Consider the following 15,743-nt stretch of genomic DNA (forward strand, 5'->3'; position numbering starts at 1 on the left):
TACAAAGCCAGGGAGGCTACAATGTTATACACATGGTAGAAGTCCCGGCAGGACAGTTGTTAGTCCATTTGTTGCACCATTGCACCACAAGAACGCAAACTACTTCACACAGTCTAGCCCTCCAGGGCTTTCCTCCACCATTCCTCTGTTGATTGCATCTAGGCAAATCCAGCACTGGTTCCAGTTCCCCAGCAGGACCAGCCAGCATTTTCTCACCTCCAAAATGGCGGTACCTACTGTATCTATTTATTCGCTTTCAACCTGCTAGGTGGGTAGGACCTAGAGGCAAGAGATGGGGGCAATCTAACATTGCCATGGGTCTTCTGGATTGTTAATATATAAGGTGAATTTAGTCTGAGAAACATCACAAGCCATATTTTAAATACCGTAAGTTCACTACGTTGTAGTTAACACACTTGTCCAAAATATATTTCATTTGAATTTTCAGGCCAGTTGCCTGTCTTAATCCTAGTCCGTTGCCATATTCAAAGTTGTAAGAAAAGCTGAATATGAGAAATAAGCATGTTAATAGACGTTTTATGAGTTTCATGAGTCATAGAAGTTTTATGTGAATATGGAATTTAAGATTGGTTGTTAAGTGTCAGAGTGGTACATAATGGAAGTGAAACATTCGTAGGAATAAAGAGAACATTTAGTGAATAAAAAGAACTCAGTTGCAGACAGTTTGAAACTCTTGTGTTCCTCAGCTTTCCCTTTTATGCCCCAGATGATATCTAGGCCTTTCTTACTCTTTCAACACTATTGGCTTCTCCTGGAGGAAAATCAAGGTCTTTCCTTAGAGTCGCCCATGAGGCACACAGATCACTAGCCACAGCAATGGAATGACAACCTGAGGTTTTCACTGCCTATATGTTCTCATTGGTTTCATTTAAAAATGAAAAAAATGTGCCTATGAAATTTTATTTATGTATTTATAAAATGTATGGGCTACATACCTCAAGTGTAACTCATACCAATCCAAGGCAATGCACATAACCTATTTTGAACATATTTTAAATTTTAACTTAACAAGTATGAGTTGCATTGAGCAAATTGATCAAAAGAAATAAGCAGAGGTGTCCCAGAGTCCGAAGGCATATTTGATTCCAGAGCCATTGCAGGAGAAAGAAAGCCTGCTTACATTTTTCACCTGGAAGTCACTCTCTTTAACGCAGCCTGAAGAGATTTCTTTAAGATGGTTTTGTTAAGGTCCAGGGCACATGATAAATGGTGCTGGTGACCCAATGTGATCTAGAGTGGGGACACAAAATACAAGCTAATTCATAATAGTGTCGATTATAAATCCTTCATTATCTTTGTTGAGATTAACTCTGCCATTTTCCTGCAATCCAGTTCCTGAACAGTAGGAGTAGCCAGGAGTAGACCCTTGTCTGTTAAAAAAAAATCACATTCCAAGAGGAATTGCAATTCTGCACTACTGTGGATAACTAGGGCCTCTTTTTTCAAGAGAGATCAAAACTATACGTTAAATAGTAAATGAAACAAGTGTACTACTCTATATGCTTATATAGAAGTTACTAAAAGAGATTCGTTACACCAATTATACCAGGATATGCAACAGTTGGGGCGATCCATGTTTTGGGGTAATTACTCACATCATTTTGATATTTGGTCAACAGAGTCAGGATCAGCTTTGCATAATGTACCGAATTTTCAAACGTTTGAGCCATCTGACAAAGATTAAGGACCAATGCATTGAAGAGCTCACTAGACAATTCTACCTGAAAAGAGAAGATGATAGAAATTGAGGGGTAAAAACAAGTATTATGTACCCTAAAGAAAGATCCAGTTGCTTGGAGAATATCAGACCAATGTATATGGCTGAATTCTCAACCAGGCCACTACATGTTTGACCCAAGGATGCTAAACTAACCCAGACCTTGGTTTATTTATTAATTAAATTTTTATAAGACCCCTGGTCCTGCAGTAGTTAAAGTGCAGTATTGCAGGCAAACTCTGCCACAGCCTGAGGTTTGATCCTGATGGGGCTCAAGGATGACTCAGACTTCCATCCTTCCAAGGTCAGTAAAATGAGGACCCAGATTGTTGAGGGCAATATCCAAATAATGCTTCTACACTGTAAATTGTCCAGAGAGTGCTATAGAGTGCTACAGGGTGGTATATAAGCCTAAATGCTATTATTAAATTCTATATGCTACCCATCTCACTATCAAGTGACTGCTTTGCATTACTGTATATATTTACATGTTGGACTTGTTGTATTTGGAATTTGTTAGAGAACTGCAGCATACTAGATTTGAGAGATCTAATCTTTAGCTACTCCATGGATAAACTTTATTCAATTACTTAAATTTAAGAAGATTGAAATGCACACAATCACCTGTCTTTCTAGCAAAGAATGCACAACTGTGAGAAGGTCTTCTGTCCATGGCACTTTTATAATATGACTGCAAAGAGATGGGAGAATCAAAACAATGAAAGACATAATTAAAGATGGATGTTCTGCCAGTCACCAAGATTTATGACTATGTTAATTATTTAAAATGGTTCTTACCAATATTAGCTAGATTGGTAGAAGATGGTATAATACCCTTCAGCACTAGGCAGGTGCTCCTCTATTTACACAAATCAGGAAACTAAGCTGGAATAATCATATTTAACCCACACCGATTCAAGTTCACATATGAAACTGGCTACAGAAGATACACTAGAATTATATTATTAAAATCTTTTAAAACAATTCCAAATACAATTTTTTCTTTAACTACAAAAGGGAAGTTTCATCCATGGGATATTTGCACACGAAGGGGGCACATAACACAAAGTTGAACAAAGGCCCTCCTAGCACAACTGCTATGGAGCAAGTTTGTCCAGGAGGAGCCCCAGATTACATACCAATTCCATATTCAGACACAGAGAAGCTCCTCCACACAACCACTGTGTCTTATCAGGGTTCAATGGAAGCCTGTTGCAGGGGTGGGATGCTAGCGGTTCTGCCCAGCTCTGTAGAACCGATAGCTCTGAAGAGCAGCAGACACAGAACCGGTTCTGTGTCTGCTGCTGTTTGGCCCACCCGCCCACCTGGGCTCTTACCTGACCTTTATTTCCTGCTTTTTCAACCTCAGCTGCTTTGTGTGGCACAGCTGAGGCTGAAAAAGGCTTTTTTCAAACGCTGATCACCCATGCGCAGCGCTTATCAGCTGTCCAGGAGGCACAGCTTACACACGCGTCTGGCGCATGAAGCACGCAAGCACGCTCAAAACATAAGTACCAAACCGGTAGTAACACCGGTTGAATCCCACCCCTGGCCTGTTGTTCCCCAATCCAGACCCCTATAGCCTCTAGGCATCAGGAAAGAACATCTACAGCATAATTTAGTTCCCCCAAGAGATGTTATCTCGTTTCATGGGGAAGGATGATCTCACCCAGTTTCATGTAGATCAGGGGTGGCAACTTTAAGACTTGTGGACTTCAGCTCGGGAGTTGAAGTCCACAAGTCTTAAAGTTGCCAAGTTGTCGAGTTTGGACACCCTTGATGTAGATGCTAAAATGAGTGAGATCACCAAGGATGCTGCAGGCTGGACATCTCATTCCTTATCAACACTAATTGGGACTGGCCTCTGAGGAAGGAGGAGAACCAGCACTAAACTGTGTTTCCAATGGCCAACTCTTGGAGAGCATGGTCAATGGTACTGAAAACTGACAAGAGGTTGAGAAGAATGAGGATGATTTACAGATATGTCTGCAATTTGTATTCATATAAAAAACCTAACTATTTTTTCAATGCAATTGCATATGTCAGATAGTAGCAACTGAATATTCCGGCACATCAGACAATAGTCAGAGTGTCTTTGATTACAGTCTCAATGCAGGTAGTCCTCAACTTACGACCGGTCATTTAATGACCATTTGGAGTTATGACAGCCTCAGAGCAGATGCTTTACAGTCTGTAAAGCACTTCCGACCATTGTAAACATGTTGGCAACTGGCTGACATTTTCGACTGGCTGCATCACTCCACAGCCACATGACCATAACTTACATCATTTTTGCTGGTTTCTGGCAAAACCTGCACATTCGGGATAATGGGTTCATAATTACAACTGAGTGATTCAGACAACAATTGCATGATTTACTTAATGATTGCCATAAAAGTTTTCATAAAATCAGGTCTGGTCACAGCTGCAATTCTAGTCGTAATTGTAGTCATAAGCCGAGGACTATCTGTATTACATTTGTGTTTCCACTTACCTGAACACCAGCTTCATACATTCTGGTTCCAAACACTCCTCAATTAGCTTGCATACCAATCTCAATTGTTCAAGGCCTGAAAAAACCAAGATTTCAGAAATCTACTTTATATCATTCAAGAATCACAAAAATGCAAAGAGGCGTTGGAGTCAAGCTTGATACTTAAAGACCAACATTCAGGAAATGGTTTCCTACTGCATCCATCTGGGATTTATTTCAACTTTCCAAATTTACCTCTAACCCCAAAATTCCCAGTTGATTTCCCATTTATGTTCTGGCCACGATCAATCACACTTAGTTTCCAAGGTCAGGCAAGTTGCCATTGGCATTTGCCAATTATTAATCCAGCTATTATTGATGTAAAAATATTATTGTATGGCACAATAATGGATGACTTTACAAGATGATATAAGTATCTCATTTGGAAATTGCCTAAAAATTATAAAAGATATGAAAGGGAGTACAGCACAGTAAATATTTTGCCATTTTAATTTGCCCAGTGCTTTAAAAAATTGCAAAATTTTCCAAGACTAAAAATTGATTGAAGTGAAACTTATGGACAAATGATTTTTTTTAAAAAGATTTAATTTATTCAAAAAATATTGTAGTGTATCTCTATCCCAGCTGGTCGATTTGTGCTTGAAAAGTCCCTTCATTAAAGTACATAATCCAGGAGTCACAATGGAGAAGCCACAATAGAAGACAAAATGATAAGTTCTGTGTAAATAAACAGAATTTGTTTTTGCTGCTAGGGTATTATCGGTGAGAAAACCTAGTCCTTGGAAAAGACAAAATAAGAACTGCAGGTGAAGAATTCAATAATAGTTTTGTTTTGAGAAAGGTACAAGCTTCGGAACTAGAGGTAAAAATAGGAATAGTTAGAGCCTAAAATATTTAAATTGCTTTGTAATAATTTCATTTGTTAATTAACCCATTTTATTTACTTGTCTTTCATCATTTCTGTTTTGAAGTTTGCACTCTTGATTATTTTTTTTAATTTTTCACACAATTTTGCTCATTATGAATTTACCTTTGTTTCTATTCATCCTATTGGCTTTCTTATGAAGTTTCTATAGTAGCCATTTCTATTGTGGCCATTTGTTTTCTCTTTCCTACACACGTTGTAGCAAAAGCGTAAAATCAGATTACAGATTCTAAAAATATCCTACCAGAAATGTACCTGACATGGACTTTCTGGCAGCCTCGAAGTCCTTCAGGAAAATTTCAATTTAGATAGTCTTAAGAAAGACGTTTCCATTTCCCTGCTTATTACATATTAGCTTTCCATTTTTTTAACAGCTTACACCAGGAGTGTCCCATGTTGGCAACCTTAAGACTTCTGGCCTTCAAATCCCAGATTAATCTAGCCAGCCAGGCTGGCTGGGGAATTCTGGAAGTTGAAGTCCACACGTCTTAAAGTTGCCAACACTGGACACCCCTGGCTTACACCCCATGCAGTATAGGAGCCAAGATCCATCCACACTGGGCCAGTATCCCTCTCTTTATAATCCCACATTTTATATTTCTGAATATTGCAAAACTCATCCAAGTGAAACTTTATTCCGATTCCAGTCTTTCAGCATGCAAGCACTGAGTTTATTATTGGAAAAGACATTTCACTTCTCACAATAAATTAAAGTCTCAGAAAAAAAATGAGAAGATCTGATTGAAAGAAGAGTTATACATTCACCTTGCCCTGGAACTTGCACAATAGAAGAAATTAAAGTGCAACAGATTGGGCGAGGATATTTCGAGCAGAACATCATCAGGGCAGTTGTGAAAGGCCAGGATGGTGTCTCAGTCAGTGAAAGAACCTACAAGATCAAGAAGACAGAGACAAAATAAATACTGCCTGGATAATAAACATTGGCTAGGTTCACATACTGCCCTAAGCTACTATTTAATTAATGTTGATGAATCCACCTATTTCAGCAGTCTCCAACCTTGGCAACTTTAAGACTTGTGGACTTCAACTCCCAGAATTCTGGGAGTTGAAATCCACAAGTCTTAAAGTTGCCAGGGTTGGAGACCCCTGACTTATTTTGTTTGTGGTTTAGTGCTATATGATTATGATTATGCTAACTAAGCCACAATGGCTTATTCATAAACCATGCCTTAGCACAAAGTATCAACCAAAAAATTAGAAATGCTGAAAAGGAAGAAAAAAAAAACCTCTACAGATTGTTTTGCTTGAGGGTGGAAGTCAATATGTGAATGACCTCACTAGAAGTAATCCCTAAAGAGGCACTCCCCTGAAGTGGGAAAATGAGAAGGGGATATTGGCATGCACATAAATGTTGCCATACACGTAGATGTCATAAGATTGCTGCTTTTCAGGACAAAGGAGGCAACTTGTAAATATATAATGCTAATTAATGTATATATATATATTTCAAATTATAGTTTAGTGTTTATCACTTGTGGACAAACTGGAAAACTTGTAGATTTAAAGCATTTAAAGCCCTTCATGGCTTGGGGCTGGGTTATCTACGGAAACATCTCTTGCCAGTCACATCCACCCGATCCATTCAAGCGAGGAGGCAGGGAATGTTGCGGGTCCCACCCCCGAGGGAGATACACCTGGTAGGACCCAGAAGAAAGGCCTTCTCCGTGGTGGCTCCGTCTCTCTGGAACATCATTCCCCCAGAGATAAGAATGGCCCCCTCACTAATATTCTTCCAAAAGGCACTGGAGACCTGGTTTTGCCAGCGGGCCTGGGGAACCCAGAGAGGGATGGAGCCTATCAGGTGGTTAGTGTGATTTGCTGTCGTCAGGGAGTGGGGTGGGAGTTGGTTTTTGATTTTTTGATTTGTTTTGTTTTTTGTTTTTCCTAAATTTTGTTCTATTGTAATTTACTAATTTATGTGATTCTTTTTGTTAGGTTTTTTTTTTGTTTGTTGTTGTTGTTGTTTTAAATATGGTTTTACATTGTGTAAGCCGCCTCGAGTTGCCATGGGCGAATAGAAGGCAATATAAATTAAATAAATATTTACATATTAAGCAATAGTCCTCCAACATATAATATGCAGAGCGGGGAGGGGGGAAGCACTCTATGGCAACATACAGGGAGAATATCTTCATCTAGCAGACAAATTGTCCTCATTTGGTTTCGCTTTTTCCTGACTTTTCCTTATCCCAATTGATTTCCACAAGTTCTGTACTTTGGTCTAAATTCTTTGCATGTTCCAGCATTCTTTACCAGATCTCTCTCTCTCTCTCTTTTTTCCATTTTCTACTTATTAATCTATCCAAGGATGTATTAATTTATGTCTCCAAAACCAAGAATATTTACAATTTAAATAAATATGCAATACATACTTATAATAAGAAGTATATAATAAGATGATTTCTAAAGGCTGTATTACTAGGCTAGACATTATCAGCAGATGGACATAATACTTGCCTGATATATACCGTGTTTCTCCAACAATACGGCCTCCCCCAATAGGAAGTCCCAGCATGTTTTATAGGCATAAAATCAAATTAAGCCCCTCCCCCCAAATTAAGGCCTATATTAAACATGCGAAATGGGGGGGGGGGATGGCAGGGGGGACCTTGCCGTTAGGAAGTACTTTTGTTGCATACCCGGATATGGTGCTGCCTGCGTTGACTTCGGTGTTGGTGGGGCACTTCATATCGGGAGACCTTCCGCCACCATTGCTTTCCCTTCTCCCCGTGCTGCTGGCATTTGGCACAGCCATGCGCGGCCAGCCAGGGCTCCTCCCTGCAACCGGAGCCCGGCGGAGACACTCGGCTTCAGGCGCTCCTGTCGCCGCCTTCCCTTCGCCTTTGGAGACAAAGCCAATTCTTTTAAAAACGACGCCCTACTACTGGTACGACAAAGCCTCCCCTGCCTGAGAGGGCAGCCCAACCCCACGTGGGGAAGCAAATCTCCTGGGGCCGCAGCACAGGATCGGCCCACACTGGGAGAAGCGCCCAGCCGCCATCCCTGCCTGGCGCCGGACAGAGCGCGAAGAGCATCGCCTGGGGCACCCAGCGCAGCTGACAGGAGGGCCAAGGCAGCGAGCACCTCCCACTGGGCCCTCCGCTCATCCTGCCAGGGCCGCGCCAGATCCATGCAGGCTGGGGAGAGCTGGGAAAGCAAGCCGGGTGTGCACACCTTCCTACCAAGCCAAAGAGCCGGGCCGACCCGAGCTTGGCTTCCTTCCAAAGTCCCTCCAGCCCGAACCCGAAGGGGCCACCGGGAGAGGCTGCCTGAGGCAGTGATAGTGCCCACCCATCCGCGGACAGGGAGGCGAGGCGACGGCAGCGCTGCTTCCCTGGCCGGTAGGAACAGCGGAGAGAGCCCGAAGCCACCCGCCCTTTCCACCCCTCGCCCAGCCCGTCTGTCTCCACGCATCTCCAAATGCGCCAGCAGCTCCAAATGCTGCAGCGGCACGGGCATCGGGCAGAGGCACTCACTCGGCAGGGCTCAGCTCGGAGGACGTGGCGCAGGCCGTCACCTTGTCTCCCTGTCCACGGATGGGTAGTCACTATCACTGCCTCAGGCGGCCTCTCCTGGTGGCCCCTTCGGGTTCGGGCTGGAGGGACTTGGGAAGGAAGCCAAGCTCGGGGCGGCCCAGCTCTTTTGCTTGGCAGGCAGGCGCGCACCCACGGCTCACTTTCCCAGCTCTGCCCAGCCCGCACGGCTCTGGCGTGGCCCTAGCAGAATGAGCAGAGGGCCCCGGCGGGGAGGCACTCGCTGCCTTGGCGAGAGCTTTGTCGCCAGGCAGGAGGGCCCACCTGTCAGCTGCGCTGGGCGCCCCAGGCAAAGTTCTTCGCACTCTGCCCGGCGCCAGGCAGGGATGGTGGCTGGGCGCTTCTCCCAGGGTGGGCCGATGCTGCGCTGCGGCCCTGAGAGATTTGCCTCTCCACGTGGGGTTGGGCTGCCCTCTTGGGCAGGGGAGGCTTTGTCGTACCGGTAGTAGGGCGTCGTTTTTAAAAGAATTGGCTTTGCCTTCGAAGGCGAAGGGAAGGTGGTGACAGGAGCGCCTGAAGCTGAGTGTCTTCGCCGGGCTCTGGTTGCAGGGAGGAGCCCTGGCTGGCCGCGTGTGGCTGCACCAAACGTCGCGGCGTTGCTCTAAACACCACGGCAGCACAGGGAGAAGGGAAAGCAACGATGGCGGAAGGTCTCCTGATACGAAGTGCCCCACCAACACCGAGGTCAACATCCAAGCCGCCGCCGCCCACCCAAGGATGCAAGGGGGGTGGAATTAAGTCACCCCCGAAAAGACGGCCTAGCCATTTTTTCGGGGGTCAAAAAAAAAATAAGGCCCGGCCTTATTTTGTGAGAAACACGGTATCAATGGGAACACTATTACTTATCCCATGTAATGTCTATTTTGGCTTTTATTCAGACTTTTTCAAATAAGTTTTATCAGTATGATTTAGGACAAGGGTCTTCAAACTTGGCAAGTTTAAGACTTGTGGGCTTCAACTCCCAGAATTCCTGAGCTAACATGACTGGAGGAGGAATTCTGGGTGTTGAAGTCCACAAGTCTTAAAGCTGTCAAGTTTGAAGACCCCTGATTAAGGATGAGATCTAAATATATGAAAAATAACATAAAATGTATAATCACTGTTTATGCAGAAAGTCAAAATAATGAGCATTCAAGGAATTCTTAAAGCTTTCTCAGTATAGGAGTTTGGGATATTTTTCCATGAAAATGCCAGTGATGAACGTAACATTCATAAATGACTGATGTTTTAACCAAAGGCTTTTCTTCTTTACCTGTTTCAGATTCTCAATACATACCCGAGGTAAGAAAAGTTTTTCAGCAAGTATTGCTGCCTTCTTGTAGCCAAGTTCAGGTGAAAGTGCTACTATCCAGCAGCAGAACTGCAGAAGCTCAGTCTCTGGGCATTCTGAGAGTTTGAGCAGTGAACATAAATCTTCTAGCTAAAGGAAAGGAGACACAGTATTGTCCAAATAATCCATTGCCACAATATCATTTGTATTTGGATCGGATACAAACAGGATTCAAGATTAGTTGTTTGGTTTCAGTAAAGACCTGTAGTCTGAACAAATGCTCTTATGGAAAGGCCCATTTATGAATCTTCAAATAAAGTATAATTTTTCACTCTACTAACCTGATCTGGAGTACATTCATTTAGAATCTGTAGCTCAGGAGGGGCAGTTCCATTGGAACACTGAAATTAAAAAAAAAAACCTACAGAGATTGCAAAGAATACAGACCATCTGTCCCAATAGCAAATTCAGTAAAAAATACTTACATCAAACTGCATCTCTAGCAATTCTTTAAGTTTTGATATATGGTTCTAAAATACAGAAGAAAAATGATCACTCTTGATACCAGGTTAAAGCTTCAGAGTGTGCTATCTTAAGTGATTTATTAACGCAAATTTAAAAGTTTTAAAAATAATGTTGATTTAATATATTCTGCTGGAGTTTGAGAATAAGAAGCAGCAGTTGAAAAAGAGACAGAAACTCCTGGTTCAAACTGTTCATCTGCATAAAAATGTGTCAATCTTGCTGTCTATTTTCATAAACTAAAACAAAAGGGTTATTTTGCCTCCTATCACTCCCTTACAAACATATGGCTTGTTCTAGTTGTCACTGAGAGAAAAGATGGATGTAAAGCCTCACTGGAAATATGTTTGTACTCTTAATTCATCAACAAAGCAAAAGAGCATAAGAATTTAGAAGAGTTTACATACTTTCATAGGACCAGGAACCTCTGTTGCAGTGTCATGCTTGGAGCTCTGGCCAACAATTCTCTTTTCTACTTCATCTTCTTTGAAAGAAAACTGACTGACGCTGCTTAGGCAGTGAATAGCTTCCTTTCCAAAAGTGTCCAGTGTGAGTTCATTCTTAGCGCTTTCTGTTCCAACATCCTGCAGTTCAGGCTGTGGTTGAGAAACTTCTGTTTCCAAATTAATTTCCAGTTGGGACCTCTTCCTCCGATTCTCCTCTTCAAGACTCAGAGAGTCTTCAGGTGCTTTTCTTTTTTTCCTAATCTGAGACCCAGACTGAAAAGTGTTACCAGCTGACACCAAGCAAGGATTTTCCAGTTTAACCAACCAGTTTAATTTTCTTTCTAAATTAGCATTGCTGCTAGTATGGGGCATAATCTTCTGGCATAAATGTTTCAGTTGCTGTTGGCATGTGCTGGATAGCAAGACAGGGGTCAAAAGGCTCCTCTCTTCCATCCCTGCTTGTAGTAAATCCCTTAATCTCTGTACCCATAAATCTGGATTGGGATCTTTTCTAGAGGTCTGGAGCAGACAGCTGAGACAGTCCTTTGGCACTGTAGATTGTACGATAAGCAACAAGGAAAAGAGATTTCTTTGGCACAACACTGGAAGCAGCATCAATATTGGTTTCCTGAAATAATGATATAGAAGATAGAAAGCAAAAATGCATTTCTTCAATTATTATAAGACTAAAATGTTCATTATGGAATACAGATAGTGCAATTTGCTGTTCAGCACACCACAGGTAATATTTTTATTTTATCATTACCCCAAAAGCCCTTATTTGCTTTAGAAGCTCAAGGCAATGCAAAGCAAGGTATCCTGTCATTTCATTCTTATAACAACTATCCTGTGAGGTGCAAATTGAGGATCACAGATTATGACTGAGCTAGTAAGATGCGTAATAAGTTTCAAGAGGGAGGGAAGATGTACCAGATTCCAACCCAAGATTTAACCAGCACACCAACTATAATGGCAATTCTCTCTGAATCTGGGAATGCAAAAATTGCAGGTCATAAAATATTAAGGTTCACCTTTTTTATCACCAAGCAAACATGGAATAACGTTTACTCAGTTAGAAAAAGGAATCAAAGAGGTTCTGCATTAACATACTTATCCCACGGATTGGGCTTCACCTGGTTGTGTGGCCCAGTTTCTGGCATGCTGTGGACCGGTGCCGGTCCATGGACTGGAGGTTGGGGAACTACTGCGTTTCAGACCTTCTCTTGCTATTAAACTACATCCTTCATCACTGGCTATATTGTCTGGGGCTGCTGGAAATTATAATTCAACAGTATTTGAAGTGCCACAAGTTCACTATTGCTGACTAGTTAAATGTCTTACAGAAGCATAAAGAACTGAGAATCTTACATATCAAGCCCACATGTGATTTTGACATAGCACAGATCCGAAACTGAAATGTATCTAGGATCTGCAATGTGGGATCCTGATTTTTCTAGTATTCCACATTATAAAAGAACTTTTCTTTAGAAAGGGAGGAAGAAAGGGAAGGGGTATAGAATTACCATATTAATCTTCATCTTCATTAGTTCTCGAGGGGAAAATTACATTTCAGAATCCCTAAATAGCCCCCTTATCTAACCTTTCTAATGGGAAATAAACCTAACTCACGTGGTAAGAGTCTTGTTCGGCTCTTCAAGCACTGGTTCTTGAGAGCATAGCTTCTCAGTGAAGATCTGCCAATTGAAATGTTGTCTTCCTTTTTCCACAGAGAGTGACCGTTGAAGAGTTCGAAAGGCAGCCATGGCCCCCCGTTGTCCAGACATCAGTGTGCAGATAAGAAGTCGAGAAGAATGATCAAATCTCTGAAGCAAAGAAGCCATAGGGCTAGCCATGTTGATAGACCTGTTGATCAAATTCATACACACATACACACACATAGTATATGTATATATAATTATAAAAATACAATCATTGCAGTTGTTAAACAGTTGGTAAATGTATTTGACTTCCCCATTGAATTCTGCTTGTCAGAAGGTCCCAAACATGACTGGTTCATAAATATGGTAAATATGAGTTGGTTGCCAAGCATCTGAATTTTGATCATGTGACCATGGGGATGCTACAACAAGTCATAAGTGTGAAAAAAAAGTCATGTCATTTTTGTCAGAGCTGTTGTAACTTCAAATGATCACTAAATGAACTATTGTTAAGTCGAGGACTACCTGGTACCCAGTTTTCAAACTGATACCATAATAACATGAGATACAGTATATTTCTCATGTTTTGAACCAAAACAGGGTTACATGTGAATATTCCACATGGGCCCAGATAGATGAATTTGCACTAAGATCCCTAGAATTTAGTACTAGTCAAATGCATAATGGTACAATTCAATGTTTGGAAAACCAAAATCACCATTGTTAACAATTGCACTTTCAAAGATATCTTTACAACCCAATATGTAGGAAACAATGTAGCAAGTTTTACAGAAATATTTTCTAAATATGAATATAGGAATTCCATGCAAGATATAAAGTATCCAGGGAACTACACTCATATGAAGCATGTTAATTCTGCCCCAAATATTACATCTGCAGGATACCTTTTGTCTGTTTTTCTGCCCATATTATGGAATCTGGAAGAGAAGTCTCCCTCTGATGCCAACCCTTACAGAACAGAACATCATCAGCAACAAAACCAGGGCTGGACATTCTTAGCCAGTCTCAATTCTCTGGAGCAATAGTCCCATACCAGACTGGCCTCGACTCTGCTTATCTTTTGTAAAGCCATAAAGACCAGGCTGTTTCAACAGACCTCTGGAAGTTGCGTTAGTCTTTTCTGAATGGGATTATTCTATAGATGTTATTTATGATGTTAGTCTTTTGCATTTGCCTTTCAGTTTTATTACTGTTCTGAGGTCCATAAGCCATTCCAATTTTGACATGATCGGCATGAAATAAGCTAGAAAAATAAGTAATGTGTTTACCTCAAATGTACCAGAACAGTTTATACCAGAGTTTCTCAACCTTAGCCATTTTAAGATGTGGGACTTTCACTACCAGAATTCCTCTGCCAGCAATAATGATAATAAGCCTTAAGAACAAATGCTTACAAAACCAGAATTGAGAAGACAACAACAGATAGCAAGTGCCGCCTCTGCAAAGAAGCTGAAGAAACAGTGAATCACCTGGTTAAGCTAATGCAAGAAGATCGCACAGACTGACTACAAACACCACATGACAAATGAAGAAGCTAAAGTGCTCTGGGACTTTAGAATTCAAACAGACAGGCACCTGCCACAGAACACCCAAACTTAACAAGTGTTGACAAGAAAGACAAAAAAAAAAGTCTGGATAGTGGACATGGCAGTACCTGGAGACAGAATAGAAGACCAAGAATTGGAGAAGATAACAAAATACAAAGTCCTGCAAGTAGAAATAGAACGACTGTGGCAAAAGAAAGCAACAGTAGTATTCAATAGTAATAGGCAGCTTGGATGCAATCCCAAAATATCAGCATGACAAAATCACTATGTCTCAATTGCAAAAGGCAGCTTTGTTTGGAACAGCTTATATCTTGCAATGATACCTTTAACACCATCAAACAACAATGTCAGTTTATCCCAGATCCTTGGGAAGGGCTACATTGGTGGATAAAAATGTCAAATTCAGAATCATCATAATAATAATGAACAGAAAGAACCACCAGTAACATCCCAAACACAACAACTGTTGATAAGAAAGGCAAAAAAAAAAAAAAAAGCCTAGATAGTGGACTTGGCAGTGCCTGGAGACAGCAAAAGAGAAAGACCTGGAGAAAAATGCAAAGACCTGCAAATACAAGTAGAACAACTGTGACCAAAAGAAAGCAAAAATAGTGTATCAATAGTGATAGGTGCTTTGAGAGTAATCCCAAAACATCTGCTTAAACACTATTGTCATTGTCAAAATCACCATCAATCAATTGCACCTTACATACTGCATTGATACCCTTAGCATTGTTTAAACATCTGCCTCACCTAGGTCCTTGGGAAGGACTCAATAGGCCAGAGGTCTCCAAACTTGGCAACTTTCAGACTTGTGGACTTCAACTCCCAGAATTCTTCATCCACCTATGCTGGGAAGCTATGCTGGCTGGAGAATTCTGGGAGTTGAAGTCCTCAAGTCTGAAAGTTGCCAAGTTTGGAGACCTCTGCAATAGGTGAATAAAAATGCCCAATGCAGCCTAAACATCTGGCCGACTGTGCGACGATCTATAATTAGCAGCAGCAGCAGCGTCTATTGGGCGACCCACCTCCCTCCCCTCCGCCATCACTGTTACCTTTCTCCCAGCCCCGCAAGCCTCTTCAGTCCTGCTCTTCTTCCTTCCCGCGCTCCAGTTCCGCAAGGGAGACTCTCCAATGTGATTGGTGGGAAGCGGGGCAGCGAGGTCCGCAGAGATATAAAAAAGTGTAGAGTACACCGCTCCCCGCCCAATCAGAGACTTCCGAGACCCACCTTTCTTGCTTCTCGAAGAGAAAACCAAATAAAAGCGTATTACCGTTGCAGAAAGGAACGCTTCCTTTCATTGAATTATATCTCGTTTACGTAGTTTATTTCATTTCTTTTTTGAAGAGTGAATCTCAGTTTCCCCTAGCGTACACACCAGATCAATCGTGAGGAAGGGAACTGTTCTGAAGGTACGTAATGTAGGCGTGTAGTTTTTATAATTTGCCAAAATTATGCTGTATAGCTCAGAGGTCTCCAAACTTGGCAACTTTCAAACTTGTGGACTTCAAGTCGCAGAATTCTCCAGCTGAGTTGAAGTCCACAAGTCTGAAATTTGCCAAGTTTG

The 15,743-nt window shown here is 41.7% G+C and overlaps 1 protein-coding gene across 1 annotated transcript; it reads right to left on the reverse strand.

Moving 5' to 3' along the window:
* Positions 1 to 912: 912 nt before the first annotated feature.
* Positions 913 to 15,303, reverse strand: FANCE (FA complementation group E). The gene is made up of 11 exons (XM_026680381.2): positions 15,231 to 15,303; positions 12,579 to 12,812; positions 10,911 to 11,577; positions 10,467 to 10,511; positions 10,323 to 10,382; positions 9,988 to 10,131; positions 5,923 to 6,046; positions 4,233 to 4,308; positions 2,363 to 2,429; positions 1,617 to 1,742; positions 913 to 1,251 (listed from the first exon to the last, which is right to left on the reverse strand). The coding sequence occupies exons 2-11, from the start codon at positions 12,800 to 12,802 to the stop codon at positions 1,147 to 1,149; spliced, it is 1,638 nt and encodes a 545-aa protein (XP_026536166.2). The 5' UTR covers positions 12,803 to 12,812; positions 15,231 to 15,303; the 3' UTR covers positions 913 to 1,146.
* Between the last annotated feature and the right edge of the window lie 440 nt (positions 15,304 to 15,743).

Source organism: Notechis scutatus, chromosome 3, assembly GCF_049901735.1.
Source record: "Notechis scutatus isolate UNSWTSFEM ecotype Mainland chromosome 3, rNotScu1.2, whole genome shotgun sequence".
NCBI classification, from domain to species: Eukaryota; Metazoa; Chordata; class Lepidosauria; order Squamata; family Elapidae; genus Notechis; species Notechis scutatus.